The 13,517-nt window shown below is 31.9% G+C and overlaps 1 protein-coding gene and 1 pseudogene across 1 annotated transcript; both read right to left on the reverse strand.

The window, feature by feature from the left end:
* Positions 1–3,436: 3,436 nt before the first annotated feature.
* On the reverse strand, positions 3,437–4,474 carry LOC149239432 (transcription initiation factor IIB-2-like). Its single transcript, XM_089369859.1, has one exon. It carries the CDS (start codon positions 4,472–4,474, stop codon positions 3,437–3,439), a length of 1,038 nt encoding a protein of 345 aa, XP_089225985.1.
* A 1,444-nt stretch (positions 4,475–5,918) lies between these two features.
* Positions 5,919–6,566, reverse strand: LOC149239433 (putative pectinesterase/pectinesterase inhibitor 51 pseudogene; annotated as a pseudogene).
* Positions 6,567–13,517: the final 6,951 nt, after the last annotated feature.

Below are 13,517 nucleotides of genomic sequence, written 5' to 3' on the forward strand. Positions count from 1 at the left end.
AAGTGAAATATGACTATGGTTCTCAAGAGACAATGATCAGCGTTGACGCATTAAGATCAAATTGACATCATTGAGACATTTGGTACAAGATTGATGTGAAGAGTGCATGGCCCAATCTGTGTGGAGGCTTGTCCATAGCCTAGGTGGTCCTTGTCTACCACATTAACTTCATGCACCATGTGGATATCTCTCATAGGGACCCATCAATGTAATACACCAACATAAAACCCGTGTGAGCAACACAAAATAATATATGTCAAATGCTCAACTTTGGACTGTAGGATCTAGTTATATATATATATATATATATATATATCTGTGTGTGTGTGTGGTGTGTGTGTGTGTCTGGTTGATAAATTATAATGAGTGGGGTATGGAAGCCAAAGTAAACTTTTGGTAATAAATATAAGGAAAAAATGGTAGAAAAAGTCTTTGTAGCCTATCAAAGAAATGTAACCATAACAAAGGAGTCTTGAAAATTAATCCATGCAAAAGAAATCACATTTATGACTTCATTGTTAATGTAAAAGAAATTAGGTGGATTCTATACCCTAAAAAAAATAAAAAATAGGTTAAAAAGTCTAATATGAAAAAAAAAAAATTGTGACCAAAAAAGGGTATGTTATGAATATTGACCAGTGTCAACACTTTTTCATAAGAAATATTGTTTTTAAAGTACAATAAAAATTCCGTATTATTTTAATATTAAATATACATTACATACCCATGCAAATTTTTTAAAGTTAAAACATATATATTATTTCTAGGTTAAGGAAAGTTTCACTATTGTATGGAAGAAATATCTTATGGGATGTTGTCAATAAAACACCTATTATGATAGCTTTTAATCTTATAAATGATTCTCGAACCTCATTCCATACTTAATTCAAAACAATGAATTATCATAAAGTAAGCTTCACGCAAATTAACTAAGTTATGTATTATAACAGTTAAAATTGTATATTATTATTTATTCTTATCATTATGATTACTTGCTTAAAAATTTATTTATTTTTGTTTTGATATTAAAATTTTTAATATTAAAAATTCACTTCTAATATTAGTAGAAATTTAAATTAAAAAATTAAGATAATATTTCAAGAAAAATAGTTAATTAATTAAAATAATAGACTATTATTATTTTAATAGTCAATTTACTATTAGTAATAGTGAATTATTTTAAAATTAAAATAAAGTATAATATTATTTTAAACTATTATTATTATTATTATTATTATTTATAAAAAGAATTAATATATTAGAATGGGAGAAATTATTCTCAATTTTGATGGTAAAATTGAAGTTTACTATTTAGGTTTACGAAATTGCACTAATAACACAAATGAGGCATATTGATAATTGAAAAGACTCCACATTGAAAATTTGGTGGTATTGGAAGATTAACAACTAGTTATCAATCACTATGTTCATATATCTTTGCCTAAAGATTGAAAGATATGAGGAATTATTAATCAAATGAAGAAAACTTCTTTCATGTCATGAGAATGAACAATTTTTACAAATAAAGTTCTAAAAACCTAGGCATAGGATTACCGATGAGAAATAATATTTAGTATCTCACAACTATTCCTTAAGTGTGGGTATGATATGCAGTGTAAAATTGGTGTTCCTCACAACTATTCCTTAATAGTGGATCTTTTGGAGAATCTACACCTCCATAGACTCCAAGTATACTAATCTCCAAATATCTTCATTATACTCACTTACTATAGAGGGCCTAATGGACATTAAATAATAATAATAATAATAATAGGGTGAAACATAAACATTTAGAAAATATGTAACAAAATTCTTAATGACTAATATTTATCTACAATGGAGATTCTTAATATAAACAGGTTAAGTTACAATCTCTTGGGCCAATATCATGACATCTCAATAGTGCATGCCAAAAAAATCATAACTCATTTCATTGCACTAGTTCATATGACACTCTTTTAATTAATCAATTTAACTAAAAGAATAAAAAACACTACTTTCAAAATAAATCTCAACCATTAATTTATAATTATTATTAAAAATATTTTTTAGTTATTACTAAAAATATTATGTGAAAATTAAATGCTACAATTTATTAAATACTATGTATTTATGTAATAAATACACTAGTATAAACTTAATATTTTAGCAATTATTATAATATATTCTAACCAAAATATATAAATAATATTTATTTTCAATTTTAATAAATAAATTAGATGAAAATAATATTTTAAGAGACCTTCGGCATCACTATCATAAAACTTATTACTAATAAATTTATATATATTATATATATATATATATATATATATATATATATATATATATATATATATATATATATAGTATTTAGGTAAAATATTTCTCCTTTTATTTTTATTAAAATTTCATTAATAAAAATGGAGGAAGATGTTTATCTACAATTTATATTAATAAAAATAATGTAAAAATGGTTTATTTTACAATTTAAATATGGGGATGTCTAAGTTTGTCTATTTTTTTTTATCTAGTTGACACTTATTTTTTTTAAATAAAAATAAATTTACTGTAAATAACAAAAATCATATAAGCTATAATAAAAAATTATGGTTAAAATGTATTTTTCGTCTTATATATATTTTATATAGCATTCAAAAATACAATTTAAGCAATGAAAACATTACACATTGTATTTGCAAGTAAAGGAATTTGATCCCTCTAAATTTATATTGAATCTTTATTGAAGATAGACCTATATTGATTTACTATATTAATTAATTTTAATATTATCTCTTTTAAATAACTCAATAACTCAATACCTGTATTCTTCAGATTAAGAACTTTTTTTTAATATATATATATATATATATATATATATATATATATTATTAACTATTCATAAATGGTGAGAAAAGATGAAAAAAATAAATATTAACATTAAATTCAATCTTCACGTGACCCCATGGAAAATAATTCATATTTGAAAACCTAAATATAATATTTATTTAGATTTTGAATGTTAAAAATTTGCGTGGTGAGAGTTTAACTAAATATTATAATTAAAAAAAAAATTATTGCTTATACAAATTTAACTCAATTTAAATAAGAAAGTCTTCCCAAACTACAATAATAAAAATCCAAAAACTGAAATTATTTTAAATCATAACATGAGCACATGGAAGCAATTTATATTTGAAAACACAAACACAATATTTATTATTTTGGCTCTTGAATGTTACGAACTTTGTTACAAAATTTTGGCGAGAGTTCTCGCGTAGTTTTTCATGCTGTTTCGTCTACATATTCGATGACAAAGACGACAACATGAGACAATGGGCAATCCATAAATATATCGATCAGAAAACGAAACTGTGGTCCGTCTGATGAACACCCTCCGTGGATTCAATTCATGTAATTAAGTACACTGTCGTGAGATAAACAACTCGAAGAATTCTTATGGTCGCTGCAACTTCTTCTCCCACTCGTGGGGTTCTCCAAATTGATCTGTTGGTAAAATTTTTGGAAGGTGGGGAATGAACAAAGAGTACGTTTGACGGAGAGTTCCGAGGGAAACAGATATGACTTGCATAAAATCTGATTTCAAACTTTTTGCCAATGGAAAACTCAGGGCGAGATGCATGAAAATCCAGACGATAGCGGCAGCCTGAGAATTGGGAGCCTTCCTTATGTCTAGGGTTCTCCGGGCAATATCAGCAATTTCCTCTGCACATTTTCTATCCCGGAAGCTGAATTGCAGGCGACTGCAAATTCGGCTAACCTCAGCCTTAACAAGATCATGAGGCTGAGCGCCATTAGAGGCATTCACAGCGACCACCGGTAATGTTTCAACCCTGCTAACCTTCTTGTCATCGTTTCCCTCAATATTAACATTAGTGGTTCGCTGTTGAATAAATTTGCGTGCATGGCTGATTTCCTTTTTGGACAGACCAGTCCCCGCTGCAAATTCATCCAGAGACTTCGGTTGATCTAGCTGGCTGCTTGCGTGGTAAAGGCAACCAACCAGTAGAGCCTTATGTTTTTTTCCTCTCATTCTCAGAACTGTACTAACATTTTGAGCAATTTTCTGAGAATCTGTTAACTCGTCATAAATTCGCTCCGCGTATTCCTTGACATGGGCGGAGATGTTGAGAGTGGAAGCAAAGTCCGCAATTTGGGTGCGGCCAGATTTTAATTTGTCATCCTTCATGGATTTCAATTGCATTTTCTGGCATCGCTGGAGAATCATGGATTCTGGGTTGTTCCCTTTGAATTTGATTAAGATAGGCGCGATTACCCCATTGGCCGATGCGTTTGCCTCCTCCACGCGTTGAGCGCCTGCGTTGTCCTCGAAAATTCGAATATCGCGTGTCGTATCCACGTTGTTTTCTTCGACGACTAATCCACATTCTGTACAAATCAGACCTTGGGAATGGTCTTCAAACATAACTGTCTCTCTCTTGCACTCGTAGCAGAACTTGGTTTCGTCTGCCATTGTTAGGTTAGAACCAGGTTTGTTTCAGGTTTCTTTACAAGAGCTCTGACTGACACAGTGATATCTGTTTGTGTGCTTCTCCTGGTTCCTTCAAGTTTGATCTGTTTGTGTGCTTCTCCTGGTTTCTTTCGAGATTGGCACACTAAAATCTCTTTGTGTGATTCTCCTCCAGCACCTTGCAGCAATATATGAGATTTTCACTGGCCATTCTTTCATTCCTGAATGAACGTGTCTTTGTCGTTGCAACGTTTGGTAGGTTATATATGAGATTTTCACTGGTCATTCTTTCATTCCTGAATCAACGTGTCTTTGTCGTTGCAACGTTTGGCAGGTTAAATTTCGTTTTAGCGGATATTTGCTGACACTTCAATTTTGGGAGGAAGCGTAAGTTTCATTTACAACCAGCTTTCTATAATTCTATATATATATTAGCATAATTATATCACTATCATAATTATATTAGTAAATAGGGTTGATATAAAGTGATTGAAAATTAGCATTTGTACCACATGTTGCAAAAGAAACTCCTTAAGGCAATGATATGAAAAACAATAGCATAGAAGAGAGAAGTTAAAATTTTATGCAAATGACATAAGAAACAACAACATAGAAGAAAGAAGTCAAAATTTTATGCAATTTTGTTTCTTTACCGGTGTTTATTTTTTATCATCAACAAATGGCCAATTCAAGGCAATGCTAATCTACATTTTTGACAAAGAAAAATCAATAAAAGTCAAAAACAATTATGGATCTAGAATTGAATCTCAACAAAGAGGTGTGCCTTACTGTCTAGCATGTATGAGTGGATATCACAATGAGACTTTTCAGAACATTATATACCTTAGTGTCAGACAAGGGATGAACAAAGAGGAATCCCAGATAAAATGGAGACTTCTGGCTTATTTTAAGTTTGATACATTATAAGTGCTACATGCTTTTTCCAACCCTAGCGTTGCTTCTGATCCTAAGAGAATTCCACAATGTTCTGATTTTTATTGAGAGCTGAGAAAGTGTTAAAACATGTGTACAAACTCATAACCTTAAAGAGGAGTATACTATAAATATAAGATTTATCCCACGTGTCTATCTAGTCCTGTCAACAAATCTAAAATAACTGATCTTACCATTGGTTTAGGAGCCTATAATACAATTGGATGGATATAAACTCAATTACATCTTAGAAATCATTGGAAGACAATCATATGGATGGAAATGATAAACATACATAAAGTTGAAATAAGTAAATGCATCATTGCTTGTGTGCAGCATAAGGACACCCATAGGGAGATATATTTTGAATAACATCACTCCTTGGAAAAATAAAAAAGAGTGTATGCAAATTGTTACACAGAATAAGCCATGACGTTGTCGAGAATAACATGCTGTTAAAAATTAAGTACCTTATTCTTCAAATGATCAAAGTATTATCCAAACTTATATTGTTCTAGAATCTATTAGTTCGAACGATGTTTAAATTATTCTTCATTGTGGTTGTCTTTTTATTTCTGGTGTTAATAATAGTTTGAGCAAAGTCCTCTACCCACGGCATCCATCCCTCAGGGCTAATGGCCTCTCCCAAATATGAATTTATGCAGATTGCTCTGGAGTACATCTTCCATGGCCGACCCAAATAGCCTTTGTAAATTTTTGGGTTGGCATAGTAAGCCCTCATATATTCTTCAGTTCCATTGATAGTGCAGTTATGGAAAACAAATCCTGTGGGCTCGGCTGGATCTGTTCGACCCTGTGCAGTGACAGGATCTAATGATCCTTTGTCTGAGTTTATTTGACGAGGACGCAGCAGAATGAGACAGTTTTCAAAGATGGCTACCGAGTCTCCAAATATGAAGTCAACAGTACCTTCTATTCTGCAGTTTCTATAGAACTGACGAAGAATATGAGTGTACAATGTATCCTGGTGGCCAAGAAAGGCACAGTTGTAGAAGGCAGAGTGATCACTATCTACTCTTAGGGCTACCGCTTGTTGACTACCTGGCCCTGCTGCATTTTCGAATGTTATATCCCGTGCTAAGAAGCCATCAGCATTTACAGCTCCAATTGTGAAAACAAATAAATTAGCAATCCTCAACATCTAAAACAAGATTTAGTGGGATGGAGGAATATGGATTGATTGAATTTTCCTTTGATAAGAGTTCAAATCCAAAGAACGATGGTAATTGTAAGTATTACATTCCGTCTTTGTTTAGAAATAGCATACACATATTTATCTAGTTATCAGAATAAACAGAGGATCCGATTTTAGCATATGCCCATTGAAATTTCTCAAACTTACAAACCCCAATGCATGTTGAAAGACATTACACCTATCATATGAAAGGGTTCCAAATATCTTATTCTTAAAATGTAAAACGATAATTAATTTTTTTGCTGCTTTAATAGGATGAAAGAATCTGCAAAAATAAATGTTATTGCTCTCTTCTTTTCAGCAACCTACAATCTGAAGAAAAGCATTATTGCTTCCCTTGCAATCTGAAGAAAAGCATTATTGCTTCCCTTGCAAATGACGGATTGCATTCCAAGCACTGCTGGATTTTGATTGTTTCCTTCTCCTCTCATTTCTATTTTGTTGATGCTTTCTAGATCAGCATTCCTTTGCAAGGGAATTAATCTGGGTTGAACTCAAGTAGAAAATTTCTCTCTCATTAATTGGATGGTCATTTTCACACTTGATTGTCTCCAAAGAAGTCTTGTCACCCAAATCTCTACCTTTCCTCAGGCTTTTAAGTTTAACCAGCATGCAGGCCCTCATTGTTGTGGTTTCGCAGTTTTATCCAGTAGTTCTTAGCAACATGGCAGAAAGGGCACACTTTATGTCCATGCAGAAGGAATTGGAAGCAATGGTAGTGGATTCCTTGGCCACAGAATTGAACAAGCGTTTAAAGCCTTTGGGTTCTGCAAGAAGACCCATAAAAATCTGCAAATGTATCAAAGAGAATTGCTTCCTAGATCATACTTGTACAATAAGCGATCATAGTATAAGGTCATTTGATTGTGAAACCGTTGTGGGATTCAATCCAAGTGACCTGAATTTACTGTAGATAGACGTCCTCTTTGATATCCATGTTTATCTCCATTCAGGGGCTAGTATGTCACTAGGGCATCTAGAGAATAGCTAAAAGGAGGGAGGCACTCTTTGAAGAACTGAAGACGCCTTTAAAAAAACAGCACATTCGCTAGACAAAGGGGCATGTGGAGGCAATCTAAAAAAGGCAAAGGGCCAGATAGGAGTTTCCCGTGAAGAAAGAAGACAAGTCCAAAAATGCTCTCAAGGAAAAAGGGATGAATGCCAAACTGTTTGTACAATGGGTTATGGAACTGTTTGTTTATGCTAAATCATACACTGTAGCATGAGGAATTGGACTGTCTCAGCCTGCGCGCAGTCAGGTGGTAACGAGGTAGGCCCCAAGATTTCAACACCATATAGTACTATAGGTCTGTTAACTGTATCAAAAAATGCATCTCAGAAGAGATGTCCTGAAAATGCATATGGAAGTATTGTCGGTCAAGCATGGAGGAAGCGTAAGTTTCATTTACAACCAGCTTTCTATAATTCTATATATATATTAGCATAATTATATCACTATCATAATTATATTAGTAAATAGGGTTGATATAAAGTGATTGAAAATAACTATATTAACAATATGGGTGAGATAAAATGATTTAGCATAACTATATTATCACGATATAAGCTATTGGATATCATTTTGTATTGTTTTTTTTAAATGTGAAAAAAGTAAATATAAAAATGTAAAGTAATTAATATTTAAAATTTGATTAGTGCCTTAAAAAAAATTATAAAATAAACACTTTTGTTAAAAAAAACCATCTACAAATTTTACTAACTTTTAAGAGATAAAATGTATATCAACATACTTACAACAAAATAATGCACCATAATTATTAATTCTTTTACCAATTCCTATATTTTTCATCTTAGAACAATATTTCATAGTATAATTTTTAAAGTAAAATGAAAACTTGATATTATTTAATATTAAATTCAAGTTTCGTACGCATGTTAACTTTTCAAAATGAAAATGTATATATACTTATTATGTTCAGTTGAGTGTAGTTCCAATATTGTATAGACAAATTGCCTATCTATTTATGGGATGTGTGTTTGGAAAAAATATTTCTAAGGTTTTTTCCCTTTAAGCTTGTCTACATTGTTTCTATCTTAATCGATAATCTAACCATAATATTTAAAAGTAATCATAAAATTAAATTAAATTTATTTTTTTGAATATTTACAGATAGATTTAGTCTCATTTATAACAAATTATATATAGCATAATATGGTTGATATAAAGTGATTTAACATAATTATATCAATAAATGTAGTTAAAATAAAGTGATTTATCATAATTAAATTATTTAATATGATTGATATAAGTTTATGGATATCATTTTGCATCTTAATTTCATAATTGTATTATGTAAATGTGAAAAAAGAAAATATAAAATTAAAAATGTTAGATAATTAATATTTAAAATTTGATTGGTACATAAAGCACTTAAATAATACACCATAATGGTCAATTCTTTTATCACTCCCTATATTTTCATCGTAGAAAAGTATTCCACAACATAATTTTTAAAGTACAATGAAAAGTTGATATTACTTTAATATTAAAAAAGTATAATATTAAATATAACTTTGCTAACTTTTAGAAATTAAAACATCTATATTCTTATTAGGTTGAGATGAGTGTACTTCCAATATTGTATAGGAACAAAACTATTAAGACAGCTCTTAGAATGACTTTTAACTCATATAAATGAATATTGTCATCTCATTTACAAAAAATTTAAATGAAAAACTTTATAGAAATTAAATTCCACATAAATTAACTAGTTGAGCACAACTATATTATCAATAATGCTTGATATATTGTGCCACTAAAGAATCACATTACCTAACCAAAAAAATATAATACTGTTTATTTTCCTTATGCTGGTCGAGGTTGCAAAATTTATTCATATTTTAATTGAGTCATCAAACAATAATATTTAAAATTAATCATAAAATTTAACATATTATATTTCATATCCTAGTCAATAATCGAACAATAATATTTTAATCTATGAATTTGATTTTCATACATACATGTTCTCCTTTAATATTTCAATTTATAAAATGTTTCATGTATGTTGGCTTGATGTACAACTATAAAAATATATGAAACAAATTTATATCTTTGGTTGTTTTGGAAGTAATAAAATGCAATAATGGTGACTATCATAAATGGGATCTATGTTAGGTACTATGTATAGTGACCGTGTAGTCACTTACATGTAAGAAAACTGAGGCACAAATCCCTTGTTTAAAGCATGGCGGGATGTCATAGTCGCTTACGTGTATGAAAATTGAGGCACTAGCTCCTTGTGTAAAGTATGGGAGAATGTCATAGGCCATTTGGCTAGTTATGCCGATAGGCGTCCCCCTATTGAAATTGGGCACTTTAATCATTTTCTTAATTCATCTTTTTCATTTGATGGTTTAAATTGAATGATGCTAGTATATTCTCGTCGTTGCCATAAATTGAAAGTTATAACTTCCTTGCATATCTAAAACAAGTGTTTAAAATAATTTTTTACCAAATCAAGATTAAAAATTTACTGTGCTCATTATTTATGAACACGTATAAGGATTAGGAAAAATAAAATTCAATAAAATAACTAATGAAACATGCATGATCATTTCATTTCGTTACATTCACCTAAGAGACGTGGATCAAAGAGAAACAACCCACCAACGATTTTCCTCAGGCTTGTGAAACGATTAAAAGTTGAAACATGCATCTTATACCTGTTCATATTCTGAAACATATGCCTATTCAACTGTTTGCCAAGTGTTTTTTCCATTAATTTAACGATCACCTTATGTGGGTGGTTTAAATGTACCCATGTTCAACCATACCTTTTCACATTCTAGTTTCAAACGTACCCATTCTCAACCATACATTTTCACATTCTCAAACATACCTGTGTTCAACCATTTGCCAAGTGTTTTCCGACACCTATAAGGATTGCCTACATTGTTGCCTATGCGTTACTAATTCTCAAGCCATTTGAAGGTGGTTGCATTGCTAATTCAACAATTTATTTGTTTTTGGTTGTATATGACATCTCATGGATCGTTGAATCCCCGAATCATCAAATCTATTGATCCTTGCATATGCAACCTATGCAAGAAAATTGGTAAATTATAACTTTTTAAGTGTTGCTCAAGATTAAAAGGTGGCTTATTTTATATTACAAGATCATTTCCTTTATCATTTTGCTAAAAACCTGTAATGCTAACTATTTTCTTTCACATCATGATAGATCCGGATGCAAATAATTGTTTTACCTGAAAACCTAATGGTTCAATGAAATTACTTGAATCAGTTCAATGTTGGAAAAAAAATTCAAAATGCTAACTGTTTTCTTTCACATCGTGACAAATCCGGATGCAAATAATCTTTTACCTGAAAACCTAATGGTTCAACGAAATTATTTGAATCAGTTCAATGCTGGCAAAAAAAAAAAATCAAAACTCAGGTGGATATGCTTCTTATTTCATTTACATGAATATCAATATCTCATTATGTTTTCTCCTGAACTAAAGTTAGGATTTATTTGTTTATAAACAACCACAGTGGCTTCTATGACCCTCTTGACAAATTTTAGTGTTTTCAGCATTCTAGGTTGAAGAAAAGATTGTACAAGAGATACAGAGTATCTTAAATCAGAGGCTGAAGTGAATGAAACAATTCCTCGCCTTTCTCACTTGAAGAGATAAAAGAAATGAAGTATCTGCAGGCAGTGTTGAGTGAGTCTCTCTAGATCTATCCATCTTCTCCGGTCAATTTGGTGGAGTCAGTGAAGGACAACATGCTGCGATGGTCCATCATCGTATATTTCATTTACTCTACGTGTGATTAAACACTGTGTGGGGAGAGGATTGGGGGGAATTCAAACTAGAGAGGTGGATCAAGGATGGGAAGGTTGTGAAGGGAAAATCATTGTTCAGGTACTTGGTTTTCAATGGCAACAACTCAGTTCTTACTCATTAAGAGGTCAAAGTGGCGAACATACACCTCGTGAGAGTGGTGGACATGCACCCTGTTATTCCCAAGTTTGGTTTTCAACTTACCATGAAGCACGACCCTCTTGTATGAGTTTGCCCACACTGTCAATGTATCCTTGTGGGTGCAATATGAATTTTGATGTGCTTTCATTCTCTTGCAAGCTATATTGGTATATATAATGATGTAGGAGCATGAGGCTTGAAGACAAAAGGCTTCGAATTTTATTCCAAAAATACAAAAAATGTTTACAAGCAAAGGAGTGGGATCCTTTAGCTGTCACTCTACAAAGCTTTCTAGATAGGATTTGAGCTAAAATTTAGGGTTTTGGATTATCTTGTAATTAATTCAAGTAGTTAGGCTTAGTTGACATTCTCAAGGAGAATATCATGCAGATTAGATAGGATTATGCATTTTCGATCCATTGATTTAGGATCTGGTTGCTGTACATAATGGTATTTATGTATGTTTGGAATTAGGGTAATGGGATTTGGCTGTGGAGGATTGTATTGCAGAAATTGGAATCTCTCTATGTCTCTATGTATTTTGTGCATGAATGGGCAATCCTGGAGGTTTGAAGTTCCTTCGAAATATTTTTAAGTGTTGTGGATTTCTAGTTTGGCCTCTAGAATTAGAGTTTTGTATAATCTTGTGTTATCGTGTTTAAATATTCACACACTTCGCATTTAAATAATTTGAATGTATTTCAAAAATAGAGGGTTTAGTTAGCGATATCCTGAGTATAACTTAGAGACAAATTAAACTTGGCAGAAGTGATAAAACTAGGAAAACCTGACAAATTTGTGAGAAAACTAGGGAAAGATCTGAACCATCCAATCAACAGATCCAATAGATCTAATGGTCATCTCGTGCCAACAAGCACATGCGTTATACAGAATAGAAAGGCGGCCTTTGTAGGAGAAAGTTGTTTCTAATGCGATCTGAGGTGGTGAGTTGTATTTGGAATTTTCACGTGATTACACTTAGCAGCCGACACGTAGCATGGGAAAACTACTTTTCTCATGTGCTCTCGGCTCGTTAAACATCGCGCAAGAATCGACACAAGATTACGCATCAACCATTGGATCAAGTGGGATTGATCAATGGTGGAGATCATCTGGCTAGTTTGTGACCGGGGAAACCGATAACCGTTGGATTGAAGAATGAGATCGACAATGGAGTGGTAAAGAGTTTTGGAATGAAGGACGCGATAAGATTTTAAACTAAAGTTTTAACTCTTTTAGATTTCGTAGAAAAAGTGAAGGTTTTCCATATTTCAGGTAAATTTAACAGTTCTGTTGTTTTAGAAAGAATATCTAAAATTAAAGGTTGATGACTGATACTCCAAAGGAAACCTGAGAAGAAGTCCCACCTGAACTTGAAGAGATTGTTTTGGGTTTTGAACGATTATTCTTAACACCTGCAACTTCCAGCCCCCCATTAGTGGTATCAGAGCAACTTATTAACACAGATCAGGATCTAAAAGATCATAGAAAGAAATCCAACATGGATTTCAGAGTTGGAGGAAGACGTGGTGGTGATTGAAGAAGAGGAAGACTAGTTGCAAATGCTGAAGTGTTGGAAGATATGCAATAGATGCAAGCTAGACTAGAAGTAGTGCAAATGGGAAATCAAAGAGATGGGGATGTCAGTGAGCCCAAGGTTGAAGCTACAGAAGAAGAGGAACTTGCAGAAGTTACTCCTGAAATGAAATTCTTTAAATCAATGTTAGGATCCACATCTATACCCGGACTTCAGGGTTCAGTTTATATAAGAGGTTTTATCCTTGAGGAGTTGATAGACTAGATTAATGACATGGATAAATTCTTCGATTATGAAGAAATGGAAGAAGGAAAGAGAGTGAAATTTGATGTGACAAAATTGTAAGGACATGCAACACTTTGGTGGGATGGAGTGCAGGCAAAAAGAAAAAGACTTGGTAAGCAACT

The sequence above is a fragment of the Pinus tabuliformis genome, chromosome 8, assembly GCF_031772625.1.
Source record: "Pinus tabuliformis cultivar Carrire ecotype Pingquan chromosome 8, CPIR1, whole genome shotgun sequence".
In the NCBI taxonomy this organism is placed as follows: domain Eukaryota; kingdom Viridiplantae; phylum Streptophyta; class Pinopsida; order Pinales; family Pinaceae; genus Pinus; species Pinus tabuliformis.